Source organism: Natator depressus, chromosome 1, assembly GCF_965152275.1.
Source record: "Natator depressus isolate rNatDep1 chromosome 1, rNatDep2.hap1, whole genome shotgun sequence".
NCBI lineage: Eukaryota > Metazoa > Chordata > Testudines > Cheloniidae > Natator > Natator depressus.
Genome location: NC_134234.1, coordinates 214,771,834 through 214,795,536, shown reverse-complemented (window position 1 = coordinate 214,795,536; position 23,703 = coordinate 214,771,834). Strand labels below are relative to the sequence as shown.

Here is a 23,703-nt window from a genome sequence, read left to right as displayed (position 1 = left end):
AGAAGTCGACCTCAGCGTGGCACCGCTCTCAATCCCCGGTGCTGGTAAAGAAGAAGAGCCTGGAGAGAGGTCGGTCCCCTCAATCAAAACCTAAGGGGTCTGCGCCTTCCATGAGTGCATCGGGACAGACCGCCTTCTCCCTGCAACCTTCCAGGGTCTCGTTGACTCCTGGCCCGGCTGGGGTCCAGTCGAGTCTGAACCGTCCTTTGGTCCCCGGATCACCAGGGTGACATACAGCTCCCATCGATGCTGGAGGCATTTGAAGCGGCCAGAGACTTGATGCGCCTCCCAGTGCTGTCCTCCCCTCAGAGGAGGGACAAGTCGCCGGTGACCGCGCACCCCCCTGTTCCACTCTAGGGGCAAGCCAGCCATGATGGTGCGCCGCTCTCCAACCCCGGCGCTGCCTGCTCAGACAGAAAGGCCGCACCATTCCCCAGTCTCATAGCTTTAGACCGGCTGATGCAGCCTCGCACACTTTGGCCACGGGGTGGTGATAAAACAAGGTTCCTGGCTACAAGTCTCTGGACTGCATCACGAGGTCCAGCAGACTATAAAGGACCTCCCCTTCGAGGGATCCTCCCTCTTCTGAAAAAACTGACAAGAGACTTCACAGTTTGAAGCACTCTAGGGTCACTCTGTGCTCTCTGGGGCTCCACACACCAGCTACCCAGTGCAGGCATTTTAGGCCTGTGCCTGCCCTGCGACGTTACCAGCCGCAGAACCGCCATGCGGAGAGTGGACTAGATGATACATCTGGGGGAAGGGAACAGAAGGAGACTCCGCCGATTGGAAGGCATGAGATGCACTGTCCTAAGGTTGGGGGTTCCATGACCACCGCTCCCAAGAGAAGGAGACGGGTGGTGGTGGTTGGGGGTTCTTTCTTCAGGGGGACTGAGTCATCTATCTGCCGCCCTGACCGAGAAAACCGAGAAGTCTGCTGCTTGCCAGGAGCTAGGATTCATGATGTGACGGAGAGACTGCTGAGACTCAAGACCTCGGATCGCTACCCCTTCCTGCTTCTCCACGTGGGCACCAATGATACTGCCAAGAATGACCTTGAGCGGATCTCTGCAGACTACGTGGCTCTGGGAAGAAGGATAAAGGAGTTTGAGGTGTATGTGGTCTTCTCGTCCATCCTCCCCGTGGAAGGAAAAGGCCTGGGTAGAGGCCATCGAATCGTGGAAGTCAACGAATGGCTACGCAGGTGGTGTCAGAGAGAAGGCTTTGGATTCTTTGACCATGGGATAGTGCTCCAAGAAGGAGGAGTGCTAGGCAGAGACGGGCTCCATCTAACGAAGAGAGGGAAGAGCATCTTCGCAAGCAGGCTGGCTAACCTAGTGAGGAGGGCTTTAAACTGGGTTCACTGGGGGAAGGAGACCAAAGCCGTGAGGTAAGTGGGGAAGTGGGATACCGGGAGGAAGCAGGGGCGCGCGAGAGGGCAGGGCTCCTGCCTCATACTGAGAAAGAGGGACGATCAGCGAGTTATCTCAAGTGCCTATACACAAATGCAAGAAGCCTGGATAACCAGCAGGGAGAACTGGAAGTCCTGGCACAGTCAAGGAATTATAATGTGATTGGAATAATAGAGACTTGGTTGGATAACTCACATGACTGGAGTACTGTCATGTATGGATATCAACTGTTCAGGAAGGACAGGCAGGGCAGAAAAGGTGGGGGAGTTGCGCTGTATGTAAGGGAGCAGTATGACTGCTCAGAGCTCAAGTATGAAACTGCAGAAAAACCTGAGTTGTCTCTGGATTAAGTTTAGAAGTGTGAGCAACAAGGGTGATGTCGTGGTGGGAGTCTGCTATAGACCACCGGACCAGGGGGATGAGGTGGACGAGGCTTTCTTCCGGCAACTCGCAGAAGTTACTAGATCGCAGGCCCTGGTTCTCATGGGAGACTTCAATCACCCTGATATCTGCTGGGAGAGCAATACAGCGATGCACAGACAATCCAGGAAGTTTTTGGAAAGTGTAGGGGACAATTTCCTGGTGCAAGTGCTGGAGGAACCAACTAGGGGCAGATCTCTTCTTGACCTGCTGCTCACAAACCAGGAAGAATTAGTATGGGAAGCAAAAGTGGATGGGAACCTGGGAGGCAGTGACCATGAGATGGTCGAGTTCAGGATCCTGACACAGGGAAGAAAGGAGAGCAGCAGAATACAGACCCTGGACTTCAGAAAAGCAGACGTTGACTCCCTCAGGGAACTGATGGGCAGGATCCCCTGGAAGAATAACATGAGGGGGAAAGGAGTCCAGGAGAGCTGGCTCTATTTTAAAGAATCCTTATTGAGGTTACAGGGACAAATCATCCTGATGTGTAGAAAGAATAGTAAATATGGCAGGCGACCAGCTTGGCTTAACAGTGAAATCCTTGCTGATCTTAAACACAAAAAAGAAGCTTACAAGAAGTGGAAGATTGGACAAATGACCAGGGAAGAATATAAAACTATTGCTCGGGCATGTAGGAATGAAATCAGGAGGGCCAAATCACACCTGGAGTTGCAGCTAGCCAGAGATGTTAAGAGTAACAAGAAGGGTTTCTTCAGGTATGTTAGCAACAAGAAGAAAGTCAAGGAAAGTGTGGGCCCCTTACTGAATGAGGGAGGCAACCTAGTGACAAAGGATGTGGAAAAAGCTAATGTACTCAATGCTTTTTTTGCCTCTGTCTTCACTAACAAGGTCAGCTCCCAGACTACTGCATTGTGCAGCACAGCATGGGGAGGAGACGACCAGTCCTCCGTGGAGAAAGAAGTGGTTCGGGACTATTTAGAAAAGCCGGACGAGCACAAGTCCATGGGGCCGGATGCGCTGCATCCGAGAGTGCTAAAGGAGTTGGCAGATGTGATTGCAGAGCCATTGGCCGTTATCTTTGAAAACTCATGGCGATCGGGGGAAGTCCTGGACGACTGGAAAAAGGCTAATGTAGTGCCCATCTTTAAAAAAGGGAAGAAGGAGGATCCGGGGGACTACAGGCCAGTCAGCCTCACCTTAGTCCCTGGAAAAATCATGGAGCAGGTCCTCAAGGAATCAATTCTGAAGCGCTTAGAGGAGAGGAAAGTGATCAGGAACAGTCAGCATGGATTCACCAAGGGCAAGTCATGCCTGACTAATCTAATTGCCTTCTATGACGAGATAACTGGCTCTGTGGATGAGGGGAAAGCGGTGGACGTGTTGTTCCTTGACTTTAGCAAAGGTTTTAACACGGTCTCCCACAGTATTCTTGTCAGCAAGTTAAAGTAGTATGGGCTGGATGAATGGACTACTTGCACTATCAGGCACTGGGACAATCAGCAGGACCCAAACTATGGAACTAGTCAGAATAAGTTAATCTGCACCCCAAGTCTAACTGTATTCCGTTTGAAGTTCAAAGTATAGTCCTTTGATAAAGCCTCTATCAAGTAATTATGAGAATTTCTTTAAAATATGCTCCCATACAATATAAATTAATACACCTCTGTAGTGGAACCAACATGGCTACAGCAACATTACAAACACCCCTTTACTGAAATTCTGGGAAATGGAGAGGAAACTCTAATTTTTCAGGACTTTTTTTAGTGCTTTTCTTAAGTTTATTTGACACTTACTAGATAACAAGGTGATGGGGAATCTCTATAAATACTCTTAATGGTGGTAGATTTTCAAGGACACAAAAAGCAATTGTGTCCAACCCTCGTTGAAAGTCAATGGGAGCTGGGTGCCTAAATCACATGTGTACTTATGAATATTTCTCCTAATTAGAATAAACCTTCCATTTATTAAGATGTTTAGTTGGACATAAGGTAGACAAGAAGAATCTATCAAAATGATTAATAATTGGTTAAAGTGCTTTGTAAAAGCATACTAGGTTTTTTTAATTCAGGAACCTCTCCACAATATCAAAACGAAATTCCCTCTGCATGCAGACACTCATTAAGGTAAGCTATTAAAGCCTTGGCTTCATTATAATCAACAAATCCAAATATCTCCTGATTTAGTAGATACCTTCAACTTATCTGAAAAATTAAATTCAACAGATTTAAATCAATCTCAATATTAAAAGCATTCTTTTTGCAGACTTGAGTTCAAGGCTGAGTCAAGAAACTATATGCTTTCTTACCTACTTTAGAACTCTTGATTCTGTTGCTTTTGTAACTAGTTTCTGATTTGTCAGGTTATGAGAAGTTAGTTTTTTTTATGATGTATTTTAATTGATTTGTAGCAGTAGCCGGAATGGAATGGCTTCCAAAATGGCTTAGTTATTTGTAATTTGGCATTTGAATCTTTGTTTTGCTGTAGTTTCAAATGGAATTATGTAAAAACACATTTATAAGAAATGTGTGTTAACTGTTATAGCCGTAGTGTTTTATAAAGCTTTTTGGAGTTTGGATGGAGAGGGGAGATCTCATGCCCAAGGTGAGCTAGAAATGACACTGCTCCATGCTGTAGCTTTAATAAATAAAAGGGTGGATTGACAAGGAAAGAGAAATAAAACTAGATCATCCAGCATTAAAGTATTTTGGAAGATACCATTTTGGTGTGCATTAGAGTCATCATAGATGGTGTGAAAGAGGCATGGGCAGGGGAGAAAAGAGCTTTAGGAGAGAATTGAAACAAATTGTGGTATTCTTGAGTTGATACATTGAGGCTTTTCCAGATGAGAGGAGCTGCAGAGGAGAAGGTTCTTGAGCACTCAGTGAGGAATGAGATTTTTGGGAAAAGGTGGAAAGGGAGCTAGTACAAGATGAATATATAAGGATAAGATAGGTGGAAATAAATCCAGAGAAGAGTTCTAAATAAGTAATACACTTGTTATGGTCCCTTGAATTCTAACTAATATGTAGTTAGCATCATGCTCCTAGTAGCAGGTTCACATTTTTTCACCCTCTGCCTTTTGTGGTTTGCTCAGGAATCTATGCAAGAAATGTTCTTTGGCTAATTCTTAAGGGGAGAGAGGAAAAACAAAAAAACCCACAGGTTCAGAACTTCGAGAACTGCAGCTTGAACTATTCATTTTACTAAGCACAAATCTCTCTTCTCTCTCATATCTTTGGATGTAAGATTATTTTCAGGATGTGGGAGGGAGCTTTCTGTGGTGGTTCTGAATTGATGCATCAAAACTGACAAAAAGGGCCCAATGCTTGACTGTGTCCAGTTAAATATATGATATAAGTAGACCTTTTTAAAAAAAATTCCATCACTTGAGTCACTTCAAATTATTGGAAACCTGTGAAAAGTTTGGTTAAAATGCCTTGGTTAGCTTCACATAGCAACTCTAAAAAGCAGGGGTAAAATCCAGTTCTTCAGGGCAGCATTCAACTGTCTTAACTATGAGGCCATCCTTTCTCTCCCTGCCTCTTTGACTACATACCTTCCAACTTCCTCAAAAAATGAGGCACAAGTCCTATAGCCAAAACCCTCCTTCACTACACAACCTTGATTCATCTCCAGAGCAAGACTATCCTGTGCTCTGAGTGAGGCAGGAGTTCTGTCCTTTCTGATTCTGATGCTTTCACTGGTAGTAAAGATTCCACCACTGGAGTTTATCCATGGAGCTCAAGAGCTTGTGTTCCTGTATCTTTTGTGGGCTTTGTAGATCTAATGGGCTTAAAGTCTAGTTTGGGTCAGTGAAGTTGGCAAATATATAAAGTAAGGAAGGGGCATTTTTTGGGTGTGCTCATTTTACTGTTGTAATTGACAACTTTAAGGCATTTTTGATTTTTTTTGTGAGTCCATTCTGTTCATAACAGGACAAGTGTCTGCATACGCCTAATAATAATAATAAATAAAAAAACCCACACCATTGCATTGGCACTTATTGGCAATCTCGGCAAAGACTCCAAGGATAGAACAAGTCATAGAGGCTGAACTCTGCTCTCACTCCCAAAGATGGTCTCTCCTGGGCAATGATAACTCCCATTGGTGGGATGGTGTGGGAAACTTGCACAGCTATACCTATTCTGGGTTAAATAGAGAACTTCAATCATCCAGTTTTTCATTTGGGCACCTTTCATCATTGGTATGTTCACAGATGAAATTTAGAAAAAATGTCTAGTTGGAAGCCAGCTTTAAAAAGGAAGGTCCAAGATGCTCAAATGTTCTGTGTTGCTGGATCAATTGCAACATGCTGAAAAGGGAACTTGCACAACTATGCTCCTTTTGACTTGGTGTGTATGTCATAGACTCCTCCAGGCTTGTTTACATGACACTGGATTTTTTTTAAGCAAGGCATTTTTATTATCAGTTGGTGTTGGGCCAGGAATTCAGCGAGTTTGGCAATACCAAGCCAGGAAATCTTGTGCTGCAGATTTTAACATTGAGTAAGCAGCAATTATGCAAGTCCAAGGTTTCTCATGGATAAAGTTTTTCCTTCCTCGCCCTAAATGCATCTTCCCTGTATGTCTTCCTATACTCTAGAGATGCAGCCTTTTACATCTGATCTGATAGCAACGTCATTTAAAGTTGTTTAGAATTTGCACATAACTAGATGTTTGATTTATGTAACTACATTTGTAAATATATGCCCATACAATACCCTTTGTGTTTGTGTGTTAAAAATTGTTACATGTTTAACTTTATATGAAAATTCTAGTGGTCAAACACTGAACTCTAGGAGTCGGAAAACCTGGGTTTGATTCCTGAGTACCACAGACTTAGATATCCTGGCAAGTCAATTCACCTTTTTCTACCTCAGTTTACTCATCCATAATATGAGAGTGATAATGTGCAACCAGATTTGTAAAAAGATTTGAGAGTGATAGATGAAGAGCTTTGTTATAAATATCAAGTATTTGTTATGAGGAGATATATGGATGGATATCAACTGTTCAGGAAGGACAGGCAGGGCAGAAAAGGTGGGGGAGTTGCGCTGTATGTAAGGGAGCAGTATGACTGCTCAGAGCTCAAGTATGAAACTGCAGAAAAACCTGAGTTGTCTCTGGATTAAGTTTAGAAGTGTGAGCAACAAGGGTGATGTGGTGGGAGTCTGCTATAGACCACCGGACCAGGGGGATGAGGTGGACGAGGCTTTCTTCCGGCAACTCGCAGAAGTTACTAGATCGCAGGCCCTGGTTCTCATGGGAGACTTCAATCACCCTGATATCTGCTGGGAGAGCAATACAGCGGTGCACAGACAATCCAGGAAGTTTTTGGAAAGTGTAGGGGACAATTTCCTGGTGCAAGTGCTGGAGGAACCAACTAGGGGCAGATCTCTTCTTGACCTGCTGCTCACAAACCAGGAAGAATTAGTATGGGAAGCAAAAGTGGATGGGAACCTGGGAGGCAGTGACCATGAGATGGTCGAGTTCAGGATCCTGACACAGGGAAGAAAGGAGAGCAGCAGAATACAAACCCTGGACTTCAGAAAAGCAGACTTTGACTCCCTCAGGGAACTGATGGGCAGGATCAGGAAAGTGGAGGAGGAGAGGAAAGTGATCAGGAAGAGTCAGCATGGATTCACCAAGGACAAGTCATGCCTGACTAATCTAATTGCCTTCTATGATGAGATAACTGGCTCTGTGGATGAGGGGAAAGCGGTGGACGTGTTGTTCCTTGACTTTAGCAAAGCTTTTGACACGGTCTCCCACAGTATTCTTGCCAGCAAGTTAAAGTAGTATGGGCTGGATGAATGGACCATAAGGTGGATAGAAAGTTGGCTAGATTGTCGGGCTCAGTGGGTAGTGATCAACGGTTCCATGTCTAGTTGGCAGCCAGAATCAAGTGGAGTGCCCCAAGGGTCGGTCCTGGGGCTGGGTTTGTTCAATATCTTCATAAATGATCTGGAGGATGGTGTGGATTGTACCTTCAGCAAGTTTGCAGATGACACTAAACTGGGAGGAGAGGTAGATACGCTGGAGGGTAGGGATAGGGCCCAGAGGGCCCTAGACAGTTCAGAGGATTGGGCCAAAAGAAATCTGATGAGGTTCAACAAGGACAAGTGCAGAGTCCTGCACTCTAGGATGGAAGAATCCCATGCACCGCTACAGACTAGGGACCGAATTGCTCGGCAGCAGTTCGGCAGAAAAGGACCTAGGGGTTACAGTGGACGAGAAGCTGGATATGAGTCAACAGTGTGCCCTTGTTGCCAAGAAGGCTAATGGCATTTTGGGATGTATAAGTAGGGGCATTGCCAGCAGATCGAGGGACGTGATCGTTTCCCTCTATTCGACATTGGTGAGGCCTCATCTGGAGTACTGTGTCCAGTTTTGGGCCCCACACTACAAGAAGGATGTGGAAAAATTGGAAAGAGTCCAGCAGAGGGTAACAAAAATGATTAGGGGACTGGAACACATGACTTATGAGGAGAATCTGAGGGAACTGGGATTGTTTAGTCTGCGGAAGAGAAGAATGAGGGGGGATTTGATAGCTGCTTTCAGCTACCTGAAAGGGGGTTCCAAAGAGGATGGATCTAGACTGTTCTCGGTGGTAGCAGATGACAGAACAAGGAGTAATGGTCTCAAGTTGCAGTGGGGGAGGTTTAGGTTGGATATGAGGAAAAACTTTTTCACTAGGAGGGTGGTGAAACACTGGAATGCGTTACCTAGGGAGGTGGTGGAATCTCCTTCCTTCGAAGTTTTTAAGGTCAGGCTTGACAAAGCCCTGGCTGGGATGATTTAGTTGGGGATTGGTCCTGCGTTGAGCAGGGGGTTGGACTAGGTGACCTCCTGAGGTCCCTTCCAACCCTGATATTCTATGATTCTATAAAACTTGTTAAAATCTTTTGGCAATTTTTGCAACTCCATGGGGGTATTATACCCTTTTTCTGAATAGCTTTCTCTCTCCCTAAAGTTCACTGTTTAAACTGTGGTGAAGAATCGTGTTTCCAGTTGAGGACAGGAAGTGTTATGTTGTTGTCACATCTGAACAGCTACTGGTGAAGTGATTCTTGTAGAGTTTGTAAAGGATTTGGGGGGAGAAAGGTAGACATAGTGAGTTATAAAGATGTCAGACGCCATCAAATACTTCTGGTGCATGAATTAAGATGATGATCAGACCTGGACGTGGTGTCTTGAAATAGCTTGGTCCTTTTCAGTGAACTATAATGCCCTCAGTGCAAAAGTATATCTGCAGTCTCAACCTAGCAGCTTCAGAAGCATGAGAGAAACAGATGGCTATGTGGCTGAAACACTAATAATAGTTGTTGAGCTTGGAAAGAAGGTGGGGACAGCAAAAGTTGAAACATTTAAACACTGATACATCTTCTTTGGAATAATGAGGAGTCCGGTGGCATCTTCAAGACTAACAGATTTATTTGGGCATAAGCTTTCATGGGTAAAAACCCCCACTTCTTCAGATGCATATGAAGAAGTGGGGTTTTTTACCCATGAAAGCTTATGCCCAAATAAATCTGTTAGTCTTGAAGATGCCACCGGACTCCTCATTATTCCAAAGAAGATGTATCAGTGTTTAAATGTTTCAACTTTTGCTGTCCCCACCTTCTTTCCAAGCTCAACAACTAACAGATTTATTTGGGCATAAGCTTTCATGGGTAAAAACCCCCACTTCTTCAGATGCATATGAAGAAGTGGGGTTTTTTACCCATGAAAGCTTATGCCCAAATAAATCTGTCTTTAATGTGCCACTGTTGCTTTAAGATGCCGTTGTTTTTGTGGATCCTCCTTTTGTGGATACAGACTAACATGGCGGCTACTCTGATACTTCTTTGGAATGTAATCTTCCCTCTTTAAATGTTTCATGTCTTAGGAACAGTTGCCTTTTCTGCAGAAAAGGTGGTTAATGGATGGATTGTCACAATGAAGCAGCTAGAGAGACCTCTGGTGTGAAGAGATGGGGAGAAAGCATTTTTTCCTAGAGAAATGCATAAAATGGCAGTCAGTTCAGCTTGTGGAGAGGCAGCTGTTATCCCATCTAGCTCACCATCGAAATAGGGTTGGCTCTTATGAATGTAATAGTGATTCAAGGAGTGCTTTTCTGTCTTAGTTATCAGATGTTGTTTTGAGAGGCCACCCTTCATGTGAGAGCGAGCACTGAAGCTCTGTAGCTCCACCCCCACTCCCCCCCCCCAAGAGTGAAGTATCCTGGCAAAATTCCATCTTAAGTAATTACATTGTGCATTGCTAAAATTCCTCTTACAGCATCATCTGGATACAGTGAATTAAATTCACTGAGTAGAGTTAGAACTGCCACATTCTATTGTGGAGACATCTGCCTTGCAGAGGAGGGCTAAGGAATGGCTGTATTACTAAGTGTAAAACCCTATTTAAATGTAAGATTGTTGTTTTTTATGGTGCTGTTCAAGCTCGTGTAGTCTTAGGAGCTACTTGTGCCAAAGAATCCCATAGTGCTTTATAATCATTACATATATAGGAATTGGCCACCCCCACCCCCACCCCCCCGCATTAAAGCGAACATTTTTGCTGGCAAAAGGCCCCAAGTGGATACCAGTGAAGTACAGGAAGTGTCAATACATGTGTCCCTCCTCCCAATGTGGCTAAACCTGCTAGGGCTGAGGATTAGTGGATAGCTATGTCTACCTGGCCTATTCATGAGGCTATGTCTACACTACCACAGTAAGTTGAATAACGTACGTTAATAACGTAGCTGAAATCAACATAGTTTAGGTCGACTTACTGCGGTGTCTACACCGTGCTGGGTCGATGGGAGATGCTGTCCCGTCAACTTACTTTACTCTTCTCGTTCCTTGTGGAGTACTGGAGTTGACCGGAGAGCTCTGTGCTGTTGTTTTCGTGGGTCTCACTAGACCCGCTAAATTGACGCCCAGTGCATTGATCACAGCAGTGTCGATCCCGCAGTAGGGTGGATGTAGCCTGACACTGCCACCAAGGCAGCCAGTTAGTCATGTTCAGGATTTTTTTGTATATGGACAAATGCCTGCTAAATGCTGGCCTGAAACGAATTCATTTCACGTAGGATGCCAAATAGCCTGGGAAGTAACTTATTACTTCTGTCCAAAGGCCAGAATGGTTCCAGTACTTAAAGGTGAGATACCCTGCATACTGTTTGCCAAATTCTCAAGCCATTCAGTCACTTCCTATAACTCTCTGGTATCTTGGTTTTTATTTCGTATTGTATGTATAGATCTGTTCTTTGAAAAGCTAATCAGTCATATACATAAACATGTTGCTGCATGCCCCACAACCTAAGGCGTGGATTGATAAATCTACTCATCAGGGCATTCAGTTCTCCTGGATGTTCATTTAACTACAAATGACTGCATCTCAGGGCCAATGCTAAATAAAAGCTTATTTTTTCAAAATGGCAGGATCTGGGTTTCCTGTTTACCTTAATGGAGCTGCCTCTAGTTGCAGTACTCCGTTGCTGGGAGACTGCAGCTAATTTTTATGGTGCGCGTCAGTAGCGGTGACTCAAATTATACATTTCATTGAGTGCCTTTTTCCTCTTTGTTTTTAAACTGTCTTCTCTAAAGGGAGAGAAAATACTTTTTGTTCTGGAGAGAACAGTGTCCAGACCAGTTTGAATCTAAACAAAGGGCCAGATTATCCTCTTGGTTAAATCATTGTAATTCCAGTGTCACTCCATGGGAGCTGATGGCCTGACTGAATTTATACCAGTTGTAACAGTCAAATCTGGTCCAAAATATTTAGGAGGACATTGGAGGTGGTTTATACTTCTCCTTCAGATTGCTGCATCCCTTTTGCAAACTCCTGAAGCCAAAACCTACTAAATTGAGTAGATTCCATTTTAAAGAGAAAATGCCAAAATGGATTGAGAGAGATTTTTTTCATCAGAAAACTGCATAATTCCAATTCACAACACAAAAATATACAACGGCTACTGTTGAAAAAGCACTTCTCACTAATGTAAACTGTTACTCAACTTCCATGTGTCTCAATACATGCATGTAAATAGGATAGTGAAAAGTGGGTGTGAATGGAGATTTAGGCGGGGAAGAGTGTGTCTAATGGAGAATGCTACTATATAATTGTTCTGACAACGTCAAAGTTCCGTGGTTGCCAAATCAGAGTTCCTTTTCATGTTGAAGGAGATGGTGGCCCTCTCCCTGATGTTTGCATCCCACTTGGGTTTTTTGCAGTGGCTATTTCTAATCTTGTTTGAGAAAACACTGTAAAATGGTGGTGTGAAGCCTGCTTGCTTAAACACGCAAGTCATGTCAGCTGCAATGCGGCAGTGCTCGGTGCTAATGAGGTGAGCTTTCAGAGAAGCCTTCCTCTTGTGTGTGCTCTCTCTCGTGCATATATATGTGTGTGTCTATATATACACACATATACACGCACGCACAATAGTAGGAGAGGGGATTGGGGAAAGGGATCTGTTTTGGGAATGGCTCTGTTTCTACTCTTTCCAAAAAAAAAAAAAAAAAAAGGTTCTGTGTCTGTGTGCATGTGAAGGTGGGGAGGGTGTCTTTCTCCATGCATTGCAGGGTAGAGGTGGCTTCTCCTTTCTATTAAAGGCATAATCTGAAATGTATCTTAGGTGGGAGGAGGGATATGAGAGGAAGAGGAGCAGAAAAGACCTGTCTCCAAGAAAAAGCATTAATTCAAGTGCTCCTTAAAAGCAAAATGAAACGCAAACTGTCAATATAGCAGTAGTATACTGTGGATTTGCAGCCCTGTTTTAAAAATAAATACCCTTTTTTGTTATGGGGATAGTCAGCAAATACACAGTACCAGATTTAAATTGTTCCAGCTGGCTTCCATTGTTTATGGAAATCTAAGCGCATTGTTATCTCTCTTCCTATCTCTTCTCTCCTCCTTTAACCATTACGGTACCAATAGCAAGTGTCATCACCTCAGTGAATTGCACTGACTGATGAGTTTCCATCAGTTTTCACTTTATTGACCTGACAAGATGGTCAAAATGACTTCTCAGCTCCCAACCCACTGTCATCTGCTAGGTCCTCCTCAGGAGACTTGACATCTTCTAAAAGCAAGGCCATCATACTTACTTTCCTGCAACTTGTTTCACTCCAACTTTCCCTCCCACCCCACCCCATCCCTCCAGACACACAGATTGTTGGATTAGATTGGTATTTTCCCCATCTCTAATAATTCATCACTCTGAGGGCTAGTCCAGGATTGTCGAGACCTAGTTTTAAATATATCAGTGGGGGGGGACAGGAAGGATTTTTTGCCTCTGTGTACAAAGTGGCACAGTTGACTAGGTCTGTTATAAGAGTAACGGGGTGCCATTTAAACATAAGGCGTTAGACATCTGTTAGATGCAGAATACAGATGGATCGATGGTGTGATCTGGTATTATAATTATTTCTATGCTTTGTTTATCCATCTGTCATCTTCTTGAGCCCTTGGAGTTGATTGGAATGGCTTTTCTTTCCTTCCCTTCTGTAGGTCTCCGGGTGAATGGGGAGCTCATTACTGCCTATCCACAGGTGGTGGTTGTACGTGTGCCAACACCCTGGGTCCAGAGCGACAGTGACATCACGGTCCTTCGCCACTTGGAGAAGATGGGCTGCCGGTTGATGAATCGGCCCCAAGCCATCCTCAACTGCGTCAACAAGTTCTGGACCTTCCAGGAGCTGGCTGGTCATGGTGTGCCTCTCCCAGACACCTTCTCCTATGGTAAGCCCATTGGGTTAAAAGGGCAACACACTAAAAGCACTTATAGTAGGTGGGACATTAGTCAAGTTCGGCAAGGCCCTTATTATTGGGTTGCAGTGTGTAACTGCCCTAGAGGAGTGTTGTGTAGTGGCTAGATTGGGGACTGAGAGTCAGGACTGCTTGATTGTTCTATTTTGGGCTTTGCTGTGACACCATGGGCAAGTCATTTAGACTCCATGCCCCACTTTCCCCATCTGTAAGGTGGGGTATTGTGAAGATTATTATCTAAAATACTTGGATATCTTCAGATGAAAAAGCTATGTCCCTTGTTCAACACACAGATAATGTGTGGAACTCGATGCATTACTGAAGTCAAGAATTTAGCTGTATTTGAAAAAGGATTAGAAATGTATATGATCAAGAACATCCACAGCTATATTGGATAGGAAAAAATGCATAAGGGTTACAAATCCTCGTGCTTTATTATCAAAAACTGTCTGGTATTAGGAAGATAATTTCTCCTACGGGATGATTACTCAGTCCTTGTCTACAAGTGGTTTTATTGTACCTTCCTCAAGTGTCTTGTACTGGCCACTGTCAGAGACAGGATACTAAGCTAAATAGATCTGTGCTCTGATCTAGTATGGGAACTTCTTTGTTTTTAACTGTAATGTATTTAAGAATGGAAGATTCCCTCTCAGCCTCCTTTTCTGCTAAGGAAAGGGGGAAGTTTATTGTCTCTGTGCAGAAACACCAACAGGCTCTAGTAATGGGATCTGTCATACAAAGTCTCAGTTAACAGGAGAACTGATCCATGAATAAAATCTGTCCACCTGTTACATAAACTAATGTGATATAAATAAAACAGATACTTATTTGAAAAGTGACTGTGTCCTTGCATTAGAGATTCAGACGTCCCAACTGTTGGGGAAGGAGAGATGTGTGTTGCCCCTTTGAGAAAGGGGGACATGAAGCATGAGGGGTAACGAGAGAGTGTCTCCCATCCTGCACAGCTCACCCTGTCTATATAACAAATTGGATTCAGGGTTGCCCTCTCTTCTGTTTAAGTGGTAGGTGGCTTGTAAAGGGTGGCATTGCCAAGAAAAGCAGGAGATGTTGAGCTGTTCATATTCCATTGTGAGCAGCAAAATCCAGGGCGGCAGCAGCTGCTGCTGATTTTCAAACCATCGCCCTGACTTGAGTCCTCTGCTTTACTGCACAAGCCTCTGAGGGCTCTCATTCTCTCTCCCTCTAACCCCCTCCCTTCTGTTCCCCACACTACAGTCAGCCCTCTGAATGAAGGGTGAATTGAGCTTATCAGGTAACAGCCTAACATTAGGCTGTTATCAGGTAAACAACATTTAAAAATGACTCTTCTAGTGGCTTTATAGATGGAGTGGGATGGAGGAGTGGAAACATTAGTCCCGGAGTTAGGGGGGCAGGCTGAGATGTGAGGAACTCAGATCTAGGAATCTGGGGAGGTAGAATGGGACAGGATTTGGGGGGTGCTGGTCCCTGTATCACATCTTGTTCCCCTGCTACACGTAGCGAGGATGGACCTGTGTCTCCAGAGCATCCCCCTATTGGTTCCCTGCCAGGTGGATGGGAGGCAGGTAGGTGGGAGTTGATAAACATGGAGAAGGAATAGGGAGCAGGAAAGAACAATAGAGTTCGGGGGAATTAAGATTTGGGGATTGGGTTTATCCTCATGGGTAGGGATCAGGAGTTCCAGGGAGTATTGGGGCATATTTGGAAGGAAGATGAGATAAGGGCAACAATACCCTTTCCCAATTACTACGGGTTAATGTCTCATAGATGACATGTGTCAGGGAAGTGCTGGCCCTTCTGAATGACCTGCCTTCTGTTAACCTTTGGCCTACACTGCTGTCTTCAAGACCAGAGGTGGAAGGGGTATAGTCTGTATCCAGCAGTCACAGATTAGATTGGTAGTATCTGATTGGCAATTTATAACGTTTCTTGGTTTTCTTCTTGTCAGGTGGTCATGAGAACTTTGCCAAAATGATTGATGAAGCGGAGGTGCTGGAGTTTCCCATGGTGGTGAAGAACACACGGGGTCACCGAGGTGGGTGCAGGGATGAGGGGAAGAAGCGTGGGTGGTAACCAGCATTCCAGGGTTCCATGTGTGGTGAAGGGAAAGGGGCTTGAAGAGGCTTTATGTTGGGGGTTAGACTTTGATTTCCTTCTCTGAATCCTTCCAACTTCTGAATTGCTTCTGAGCATTGAACAGACTTCAAACGTGGGAGGCAGTTTTTAAATCAGCTGGTAACTTGTTCAAGGAACATAGAATAGAAATAACAGGGGTCCTGCATGTGGTGCATTCACAGAGCCGTGTGAGGAGCCAGGACTGGAACAGCAGAAGGTTTCTACAGCTTTTGAGTGAGTGGCACGGGCACAACTGTGGAGAGAGGCTCCAGGACTTGGAATAGTAGTGGAATTAAGGGGAAATTTCTAAATAAGCTTAAGAGACTACATCTCAGTTCAGTGAATCTTAATATCTTTTTCTTTCTACTTCGCGTTGCCAATAGTCAGGTTTCAGTTTAATCAAGGCATTAAGTACCAAACTGGACCTAAATTCTACAACTGGATTTCTGATTTTGTGAGTTTGGTGCAGATTCAGCAGCAGCTTCAAATAACTGAATAAGAACCTCATTTTGTAATTTAAATATTAAGTGTTAAATCAGTTTATCTTAATGTTAAATCAGTAGATTATCAAATGAAGACAGATGTAAGCCGATGTGTTTCCGCACAGGGGATTGCACCAATTTAACTAAATGAACTTTAAAACCTGATTTTAGTTAGTGATGAAAGTTTCTTATGTAGCCAGAGCCTTAGACTCTGGAGCATGATTATGCAGTAAAGGGTGAATTTCATATCTGTGGAATATGTGGGACCCAGGATTTAACTTGACACTACGTGGTATTCTGCTGATTAGATCTACTAAATATAATCAATTAGATAGCTTACAGCTATCAAATTTCTTTTTCTTCTCCAATCTGGGCTTGCATAAACCCCTGTTTATAAGGGGTACTTTAAAGCACACTTAATCCAGTGTCTCTGTGCGGTGTCGTTTCAGTGGCATGAATTCTTAGATGAAAAGCTTCCCCCCAAATACTTTGAAGTTAAATACAGAACAGCAGATAGCAAATGATATTTTAGAAAACAGTGGCTTACATGTTATATATGGTGAATGAATTTAACCACGCACACTTAAGGCCATTAGCAGTGCAACTTGCATCAGTGCAAATGGGCACATAGTTTTTTATCAAAATGCCACACATCTCTGGTACCACATAATCCCACTGAAATGGGCAGTTTCCTACCATCTTCCAAGTCCTCGGTTTTTTCATCCCCATTTTGGGAGCACGGTAGCTAGGAGAGTGGGGAAGTAGGGGATAAGCAGCAGCATGAGGAGAATGAGCTTAAGTGCGGACCGGGACTGAGTAGGTGGTACCAGTACCATCTTAAATCCTTCCGAAGCAGTGCTCCATTACTGCTGGCTTTAGCAGCTCCATGTTACATAGGAGTCTTTTGCTACACAGACCCTAAGCCCTGAAGGAGCAGAGCCTGCTGAGGTGGTACCCCCAACACAGTACTTCATCTCCTCTTCCTTCTGCTTTTTTTTTTTCCCCATTTCCTCGTTAAACGAGGCAGTTTATCAAGGGATTTTGTAATGCAGTAATGTTGCAGCATAATTCAGTGAAGCTCTGCCACATAAATTGGTGGTGCCTTACTGCAAAATGTAAATCTAATGTGCCATATAATACAAGAGGTGTCAACAGAGGAGGAGAGCAATTAAGAGATAAGGCTGATGAAGGAAAGGAAATGAACTACAGAGTAGTGGAGACTGTTCCAGAAGTGCCTTTCACAGACACTGGGGAGATTACGTGGAGGGATGGGAAGTCTCTGTGAGGTGAGCTGAGGAAACAAAGTGAGGAGTAAAAAGAACAAATCAGAGATTGGCTGAAGTAAGTCTTCAGAATAGTTTGCTGGCAAGGGGCATTGAATTTCTAAAGAAACAAGCTGGCCCTCTTTCACCAACTGTCAGTATGCCCCACGTTATTTTTAGTGGAATAAGCTGCTGAAGTTGTCTCATTTTATCAGCTCCATCAGTGTCAGTCACAGCTACATTTCTCTCTAAAACCTTATGTTCCATTGGATGTCTGTCACCCCACTACTGGGATGTTGTGGGTACAGGGTGCTGTTTTCCTCATGTATTATTATGATGATTTTACAGCAGTGGACTAATGCCATACTTCCTACAGTGCATCTGTGTAGAGTTCTAAGTTAACTTTCTTTTTATACCTTGAAATTCCAGCTTTCTGCTTGAAATGGGGAGAGGTTGTGCTGTTGGTTGCATGTGTGCTTCTCTCTGTGGTTTGTGTCTCCTCTCCTGTCTTATCAGGCACCTGTCCCAAAAGGGGTGGGAGTTATAAGGCCCAGTTTCTCTATTAAAGAGCTTTTTTGGCTGACTTACCACCCTGACTGTCTCAGTACTTGGTACATTCAGCAGCACTGACGCAGTTGAGTACTGATCTACACAGGAGAATGTGTAAAGGGATATAAAATATATCCAGCTCATGAGGATAGGCAGTTTTTTTGGAGATTCTTCATGTGCTGAATCTATAACACAAGACAAGTCTAGTGGCTCTTGCCCTTGTTCCCAGTTCCCACTCTCAATGTTTTCTCTTGGAACAGGCAAAGCTGTATTCCTGGCACGAGATAAGCACCATTTGGCAGACCTGAGCCATTTAATTCGTCATGAGGCCCCTTACCTGTTCCAGAAATATGTCAAGGAGTCCCATGGCAAGGATGTTCGTGTCATCGTGGTAGGCGGCCGCGTGGTGGGGACCATGCTGCGCTGCTCAACAGATGGGAGGATGCAGAGCAACTGCTCACTTGGTAGGAATGACATTGTTTGTGGTCTTGATTGGAATTTGTGGAGCCCAATGGGAGATGAGTGGCAACCCCAATTTAAATGAGAAGTTGCACATTTTATTTTTTATTTATTGATGTTTATTACAGTAATGTCTAGGGGCCACCTGAGGACAGGATCCCATTGTGCTAGGAACTGTACAAACATAGAATAAGACAGTCCCTGCGACAAAGAGCTTATAGTCTAAATAGATAAGACAGTGTGGGAGAAAAAGATAGGACACATAAGCAGTGTGAATGATGCAATGGTGGCAAATGTCATGTTAGTGCCATGGTATTTTTGGTCTTTCAGTGGGGTTATATTAGAAGGGGATAAGCTAGATCAGGGGTTCTCAAACTTCATTGCACCATGACCCCCTTCTGACGACAAAAATTACTACAGGACCCAAGGAGAGGGGACCGAAGCCTGAGCCTGCCCAAGTCCCGCCATCCCGGGAGGGGAGGAGAGGCAAAGCTGAAGCTCAAGCTCCACCTCCACCTTCCCAGGCTGGGGGGCATCAAGGCCGAAGCCCAAGGGCTTCAGACCCAGGCAGGGGGCCTGTAACCTGAGCCCTGGGCCCCAGCAAGTCTAAACCAGCCCTGGCAACCCCAATAAAATGGGTTTGCGCCCCACAGTTTGAGAACTGCTGAACTAGGTGGAAAGACACAGGAAAGAAGGGGATGGGAGGGGTTGGAGCAAACCAATCAGCACAGGGGAGAGAATGTTCAGAGTGAAAACTGGAGAGAGCTGTCTGACATCAGTGTCTGTCAGCCCCTGCTTAAAGTGTTTTCTGCAGGTGCTGGACCAGCTTCAGTCTCTGGCTGGCTCCTCCATGCAATTTCTTTCCCAAAGACACATGGCTCTTAGTGTCCTCAAAGTTGGTGGGGGGGAAGGGGTCCTCCCCTGCATAGTTCTGGGTCTGGGGAGCGCTGTGGGGGGAGAGTTGGTGCTGGCTGGGCCCCATTTTTACCACCTCCTTCACATGCAGTACAGCTTCAAATCTTATGGGAGATCAAAAATGTTTGAATAACTGGGGAATTTTCAGTGTAACAGATACTAGGAGACATGACTCATTTTGAGAGATGACTTGAGGAAAGGTGTTTCAGATAGCATACTCTATAGCTTAATTCTTCCTAAGATGCTGAGCATCCACGGTTCTCATTAAAGCCAGTGGGAGCTTTGAACATCAGGCCATTAGTGTATATAGCACACTAAAGCAAAGATCCCAAAGAGCTTGGCAAAACACGTGCGCATACATGTCTGAAATCTAGATATACCTCTGAACACTTAAACACCCACCACTGACATACAGCCATTCTGGGGCAGCTGTTTTAACATTAAACAGCAGTGCTGTATAATATTTTAGTACAGGAAATTAATATATATACAATTGAATCTGCAAGGGGAATTGTAGGGAATCAGAAGAACTGCTGTCCAAGCTAGAATTCAACCTGGACGCTGGAGTTAAGAAATCTGCAAAAGATTTTTAAAATATGGGGTCAGCAGTACTCCCTTTTGTTTTTTTGTGTGGGGTGGAGAAGATTGCTTTATACTGAGTAAAGGTGGCCTTAAAAGGTTTTTGTTAAATGTTATTTTACTTTTGACCTTAGCAATATTTGGAATACTATGTCTGGTCCTCCCTGGTCTTGTTCAAAAGCTTCTTAAGAGTGCTTAGAGATGTGTATTGGGAGCCCACACTTTGGCTTAAAGGGCGGGGTGCTAAATCTTCAACAAAGATGCTCTTTCTTTCAAATATTCATTAGGCATTTGAATTAAGTAAGGCATTGTTTGCACTACAGTGGCACAACTACAGCGCTGCGGTTGTGCTTTTTGTGGTGTCATAGGGCACGGCTACACTTGCAGATGTAGAGCACTTTGAGGTAAACCTGCCTTCAGAGAGCGCAGTAGGGAAAGCGCGGCAGTCTGTCCACACTGACAGCTGCAAGCGCACTGGTGTGGCCACATTTGCAGCACTTGCAGCGGCATTGGGAGCGGTGCATTATGGGCGGCTATCCCACAGAGCCCCTCTTCCCATTCTGGCGCTGTGGCTTGTGGGAAGGGGGCGGGGCATTCTGGATCCTGTCCCAATGCCCTGTGATGCATCGGTTCGCATCCCAGCAATCCCTGTGCCTCAGTCCACATCTGGCGCCATCTTTCAACATTTTTTGCACTGCGCGCTCTGCCTTCCCTTTTGGTCTGCGGAAATGGAGCCTGAACTGCTGAGGAGTATGCTGATGAGTCTTGCCAACACATCACATTTGGCAGCGTAGTTATTCCTTATGATCCAAAGTGACAGTGAGGGCTCCGACGATATCGACTCTTGTAACGCATATGACATGAGTGTGCTTGTGGAATTCATGGACATGTTCACCACTGTGGAATGCCACTTTAGGGCTCGGGAAACAAGCACTGAGTGGTGGGATCACATCATCATGCACGTCTGGGATGAGGAGCAGTGGCTGCAGAACTTTCAGATGAGAAAAGCCACTTTCATGGGACTGTGCATGGGACTGTGTGAGGAGCTCGCCCCCACCCTGCTGCGCAAGGACACAAGATTGAGAGCTGCCCTGCCGGTGGAGAAGTGGGTGGCTATTGCAATCTGGAAGCTGGCAATTCCAGACAGCTACCAATCGGTCACTAACCAGTTTGGAGTGGGAAAGTCAACCGTTTAAATCGTGTTGATGCAAGTTTGCAGGGCCATTAATCACATCCTGCTCAGAAGAACCTTGACTCTGGGTAACATGCATGACCATTGTGGATGACTTTGCACAAATGGGTTTTCCTAACTGAGGAGGAGCAATAGATGGCACATACATTCCAATTCTAGCACCAACCCACCTAGTCTCAGAGTACGTTAATCAGAAGGGTTATTTCTCTGTGGTTCTCCAGGCGCTTGTGGATCACCGTGGGCGTTTCATTGACATTAACGCAGGCTGGCCCGGAAAGGTGCATGATGCACGCATCTTTCCGAACACTGGCCTGTTCAGGAAGCTGCAAGCCAGAACTTTTTTCCCAGACCAGAAGATCACCGTAGGGGAAGTGGAAATGCCCATTGTGATCCTTGGAGACCCCGCTTACTCTTTAATGCAATTGGCACTTGAAACCCTACACAGGGAGCCTTGACAGCAGCATGGAGCGGTTCAACAACAGTCTGAGCCGGTGCAGAACGACTGTGGAGTGTGCTTTTGGCCGTTTAAAGGGCCGCTAGTGCTGTCTGTATGGGAAGCTGGACCTGGCCGATGACAGCTTCCCCGTGGTTATATCCATGTGCTGTACCCTCCATAACATTTGTGACGGGAAGGGTGAAAGCTTCACTCAGGCATGGAACTCGGAGGTTCAATACCTGGAGGCTGAATTTGAACAGCCAGAGATCAGGGTTATTAGAGGGGCCCAGCGTGGGGCTGCAAGGATTAGGGATGCCTTGAGGGAGCAATTTGAGGCTGAAAGCCACCGGTAATGTCTGGTGCCCTGCACGGGAGCGAAGTGCAGTGGTTCCAATGTTAGTAGCACTCTGTGTCTGCTATGCTGACTTGCAGTGCCTGTTTCTTTCCTGGGCTAAGGTATCTTTTACTTTATGCAATAATAAAGAATGTTTTCAAAGCCAAAAAATCCATTTATTGAAAAGAAACACAACTGCTTGGGAAACAGAAAGGGCAAGGGGGTGGAGTGGGGAACGGTACAATCACAGATTTGCGTATGTCCTGTTATGTTACTCGGCCTTCCTGTCTGGAGTGCTGTGCAATGAGTGCTGCTCTTCAGGATGGCTATACTGCATGGCGGTGGGGGTTGAGTGCAGTGGATAAGGGTCGTAGTTTTCAATGCTAGGTGGTGAAGCTACAGGTGTTGGAGGCAGCTGGTGGCGGTAAGAACCCAGATGTTGGGGAAAGTGGGTGGGAGGTGGCATGGGGGCACAAGGGAAAGAGTTTTGGGACAAGGGCTGCAGGGGGGGCGGGCGCAGTAGTGCTCTGCCTGCATGGCTATGAGCGCCTGGATCAAGTCCCCTTGGCGCCCCATTATGCTTATCAGCCGATCCATGCTTTGCTGCCGGAGCACCGCGCTTTTGTGCTGGTGCTCCTCATTCTGCTGGCGGATCCTCCTTTCACTGTCCCGCCACTCCTGCACTTTGATTTTCATTATTTGAATGCTGCATTACTTCATGCAACATGTCTTCCTTGCTTCCACGTGGCCTCTTTCTGATTCTTTGGAGTCTTTCAGCCGGTGATAACATGGATGGCTGAGATCTCAAGGTTGCATTTGTAAAGGCAAAATGCAACACTTAACGGAGGCAGCATTGTTCACACCAGACAGAGCAATGATTCCCCCATATTTAAGAGCAAGCACAGTCTACACAATAGCATAATTTGCCTGTCCCAAAGCGAGCGCACATAACTCCCGGGAGCCCCAAAATGATGAGTAAGCACAGGGTCAAGTGTGACTGACTGTTTCACGGCTGTACTGTCCTCTGGGTTTCTGTGCCTTGGGGAGAGCCAACAGCGGCAGGGGCCCCTATACTGAACACTGTGCCCACATTTTCCACAGGAGTTCATCCTGGAAGATACCTCACTTCTGAGGGTGACCTGGGAAGCAAGGGAGGGTCTTCTACTGCAATGCGGCTTCCGCCCTGGCCCATATGCAGCTTGCCTGTGTGCAGCAATGATCCCCTCGCCCTTCACGGCACAGTGGCGCGGACAAGTTAGCATTATTGGGACAAGGACCACAGTGGCTCTCCCGAGAAACCTGCGCAAGCACATTGCCCAAGTTCTGGACGAGACCTTTGAAGAGATCACTGAGGCCGATTACCGTGATGTGAGAGAGCACATCAACGCCCTATTCTGCATCTAGGCATCAATGCAGCCATAGCCCTCCTTGCCCCAAGAGCCCACACCGAATAATTTCTTTCCCAAAATAAAAGCCACTTACCGGGAGCCTCCTCTGATGTTTGTCCTTCCCCAAGCACTGGCCGCCGCGACTGGCTACCTTAATCCTGGCTTGAGAACAGCTCCTGGCTGCATGCATCTAGGGATTCCGGGGTGTCTTCCTCTGCCTCAGCACCCTCGCTCCTGCTTTGCTGCCCCTTCTCCTCCTCCTGTCTTGTTCCACTGGGCTCTGAAGTGTCAATGGTGGTCCTCGGAATGGAGGTGGGGTCACCCCCAAGTATTGCGTCCAGCTCTTTGTAGAAACGGCAGGTCGCAGGGGCAGCACCAAAGTGGCTGTTTGCCTCGCGGGCTTTGTGGTAGGCATTCCGCAGCTCCTTCACTTTAATCCTGCA

General features: G+C 45.5%; 1 protein-coding gene across 6 annotated transcripts in view; it reads left to right on the top strand.

Annotated features, from left to right (window-relative positions):
* Window positions 1-23,703, top strand: part of RIMKLB (ribosomal modification protein rimK like family member B) — an 82,350-nt gene that overhangs the window by 42,755 nt on the left and 15,892 nt on the right. For all 6 annotated transcript variants that reach the window (XR_012635834.1, XR_012635835.1, XR_012635833.1 and 3 more), the window contains 3 exons: window positions 13,292-13,522; window positions 15,498-15,584; window positions 18,218-18,421. Coding sequence is in view for 3 of the 6 variants with exons in the window: in XM_074935069.1 (XP_074791170.1) it covers window positions 13,292-13,522; window positions 15,498-15,584; window positions 18,218-18,421 (522 nt within the window). In the remaining 3 variants the exon portion in view is untranslated. The remainder of the gene's footprint in view (window positions 1-13,291; window positions 13,523-15,497; window positions 15,585-18,217; window positions 18,422-23,703) is intronic.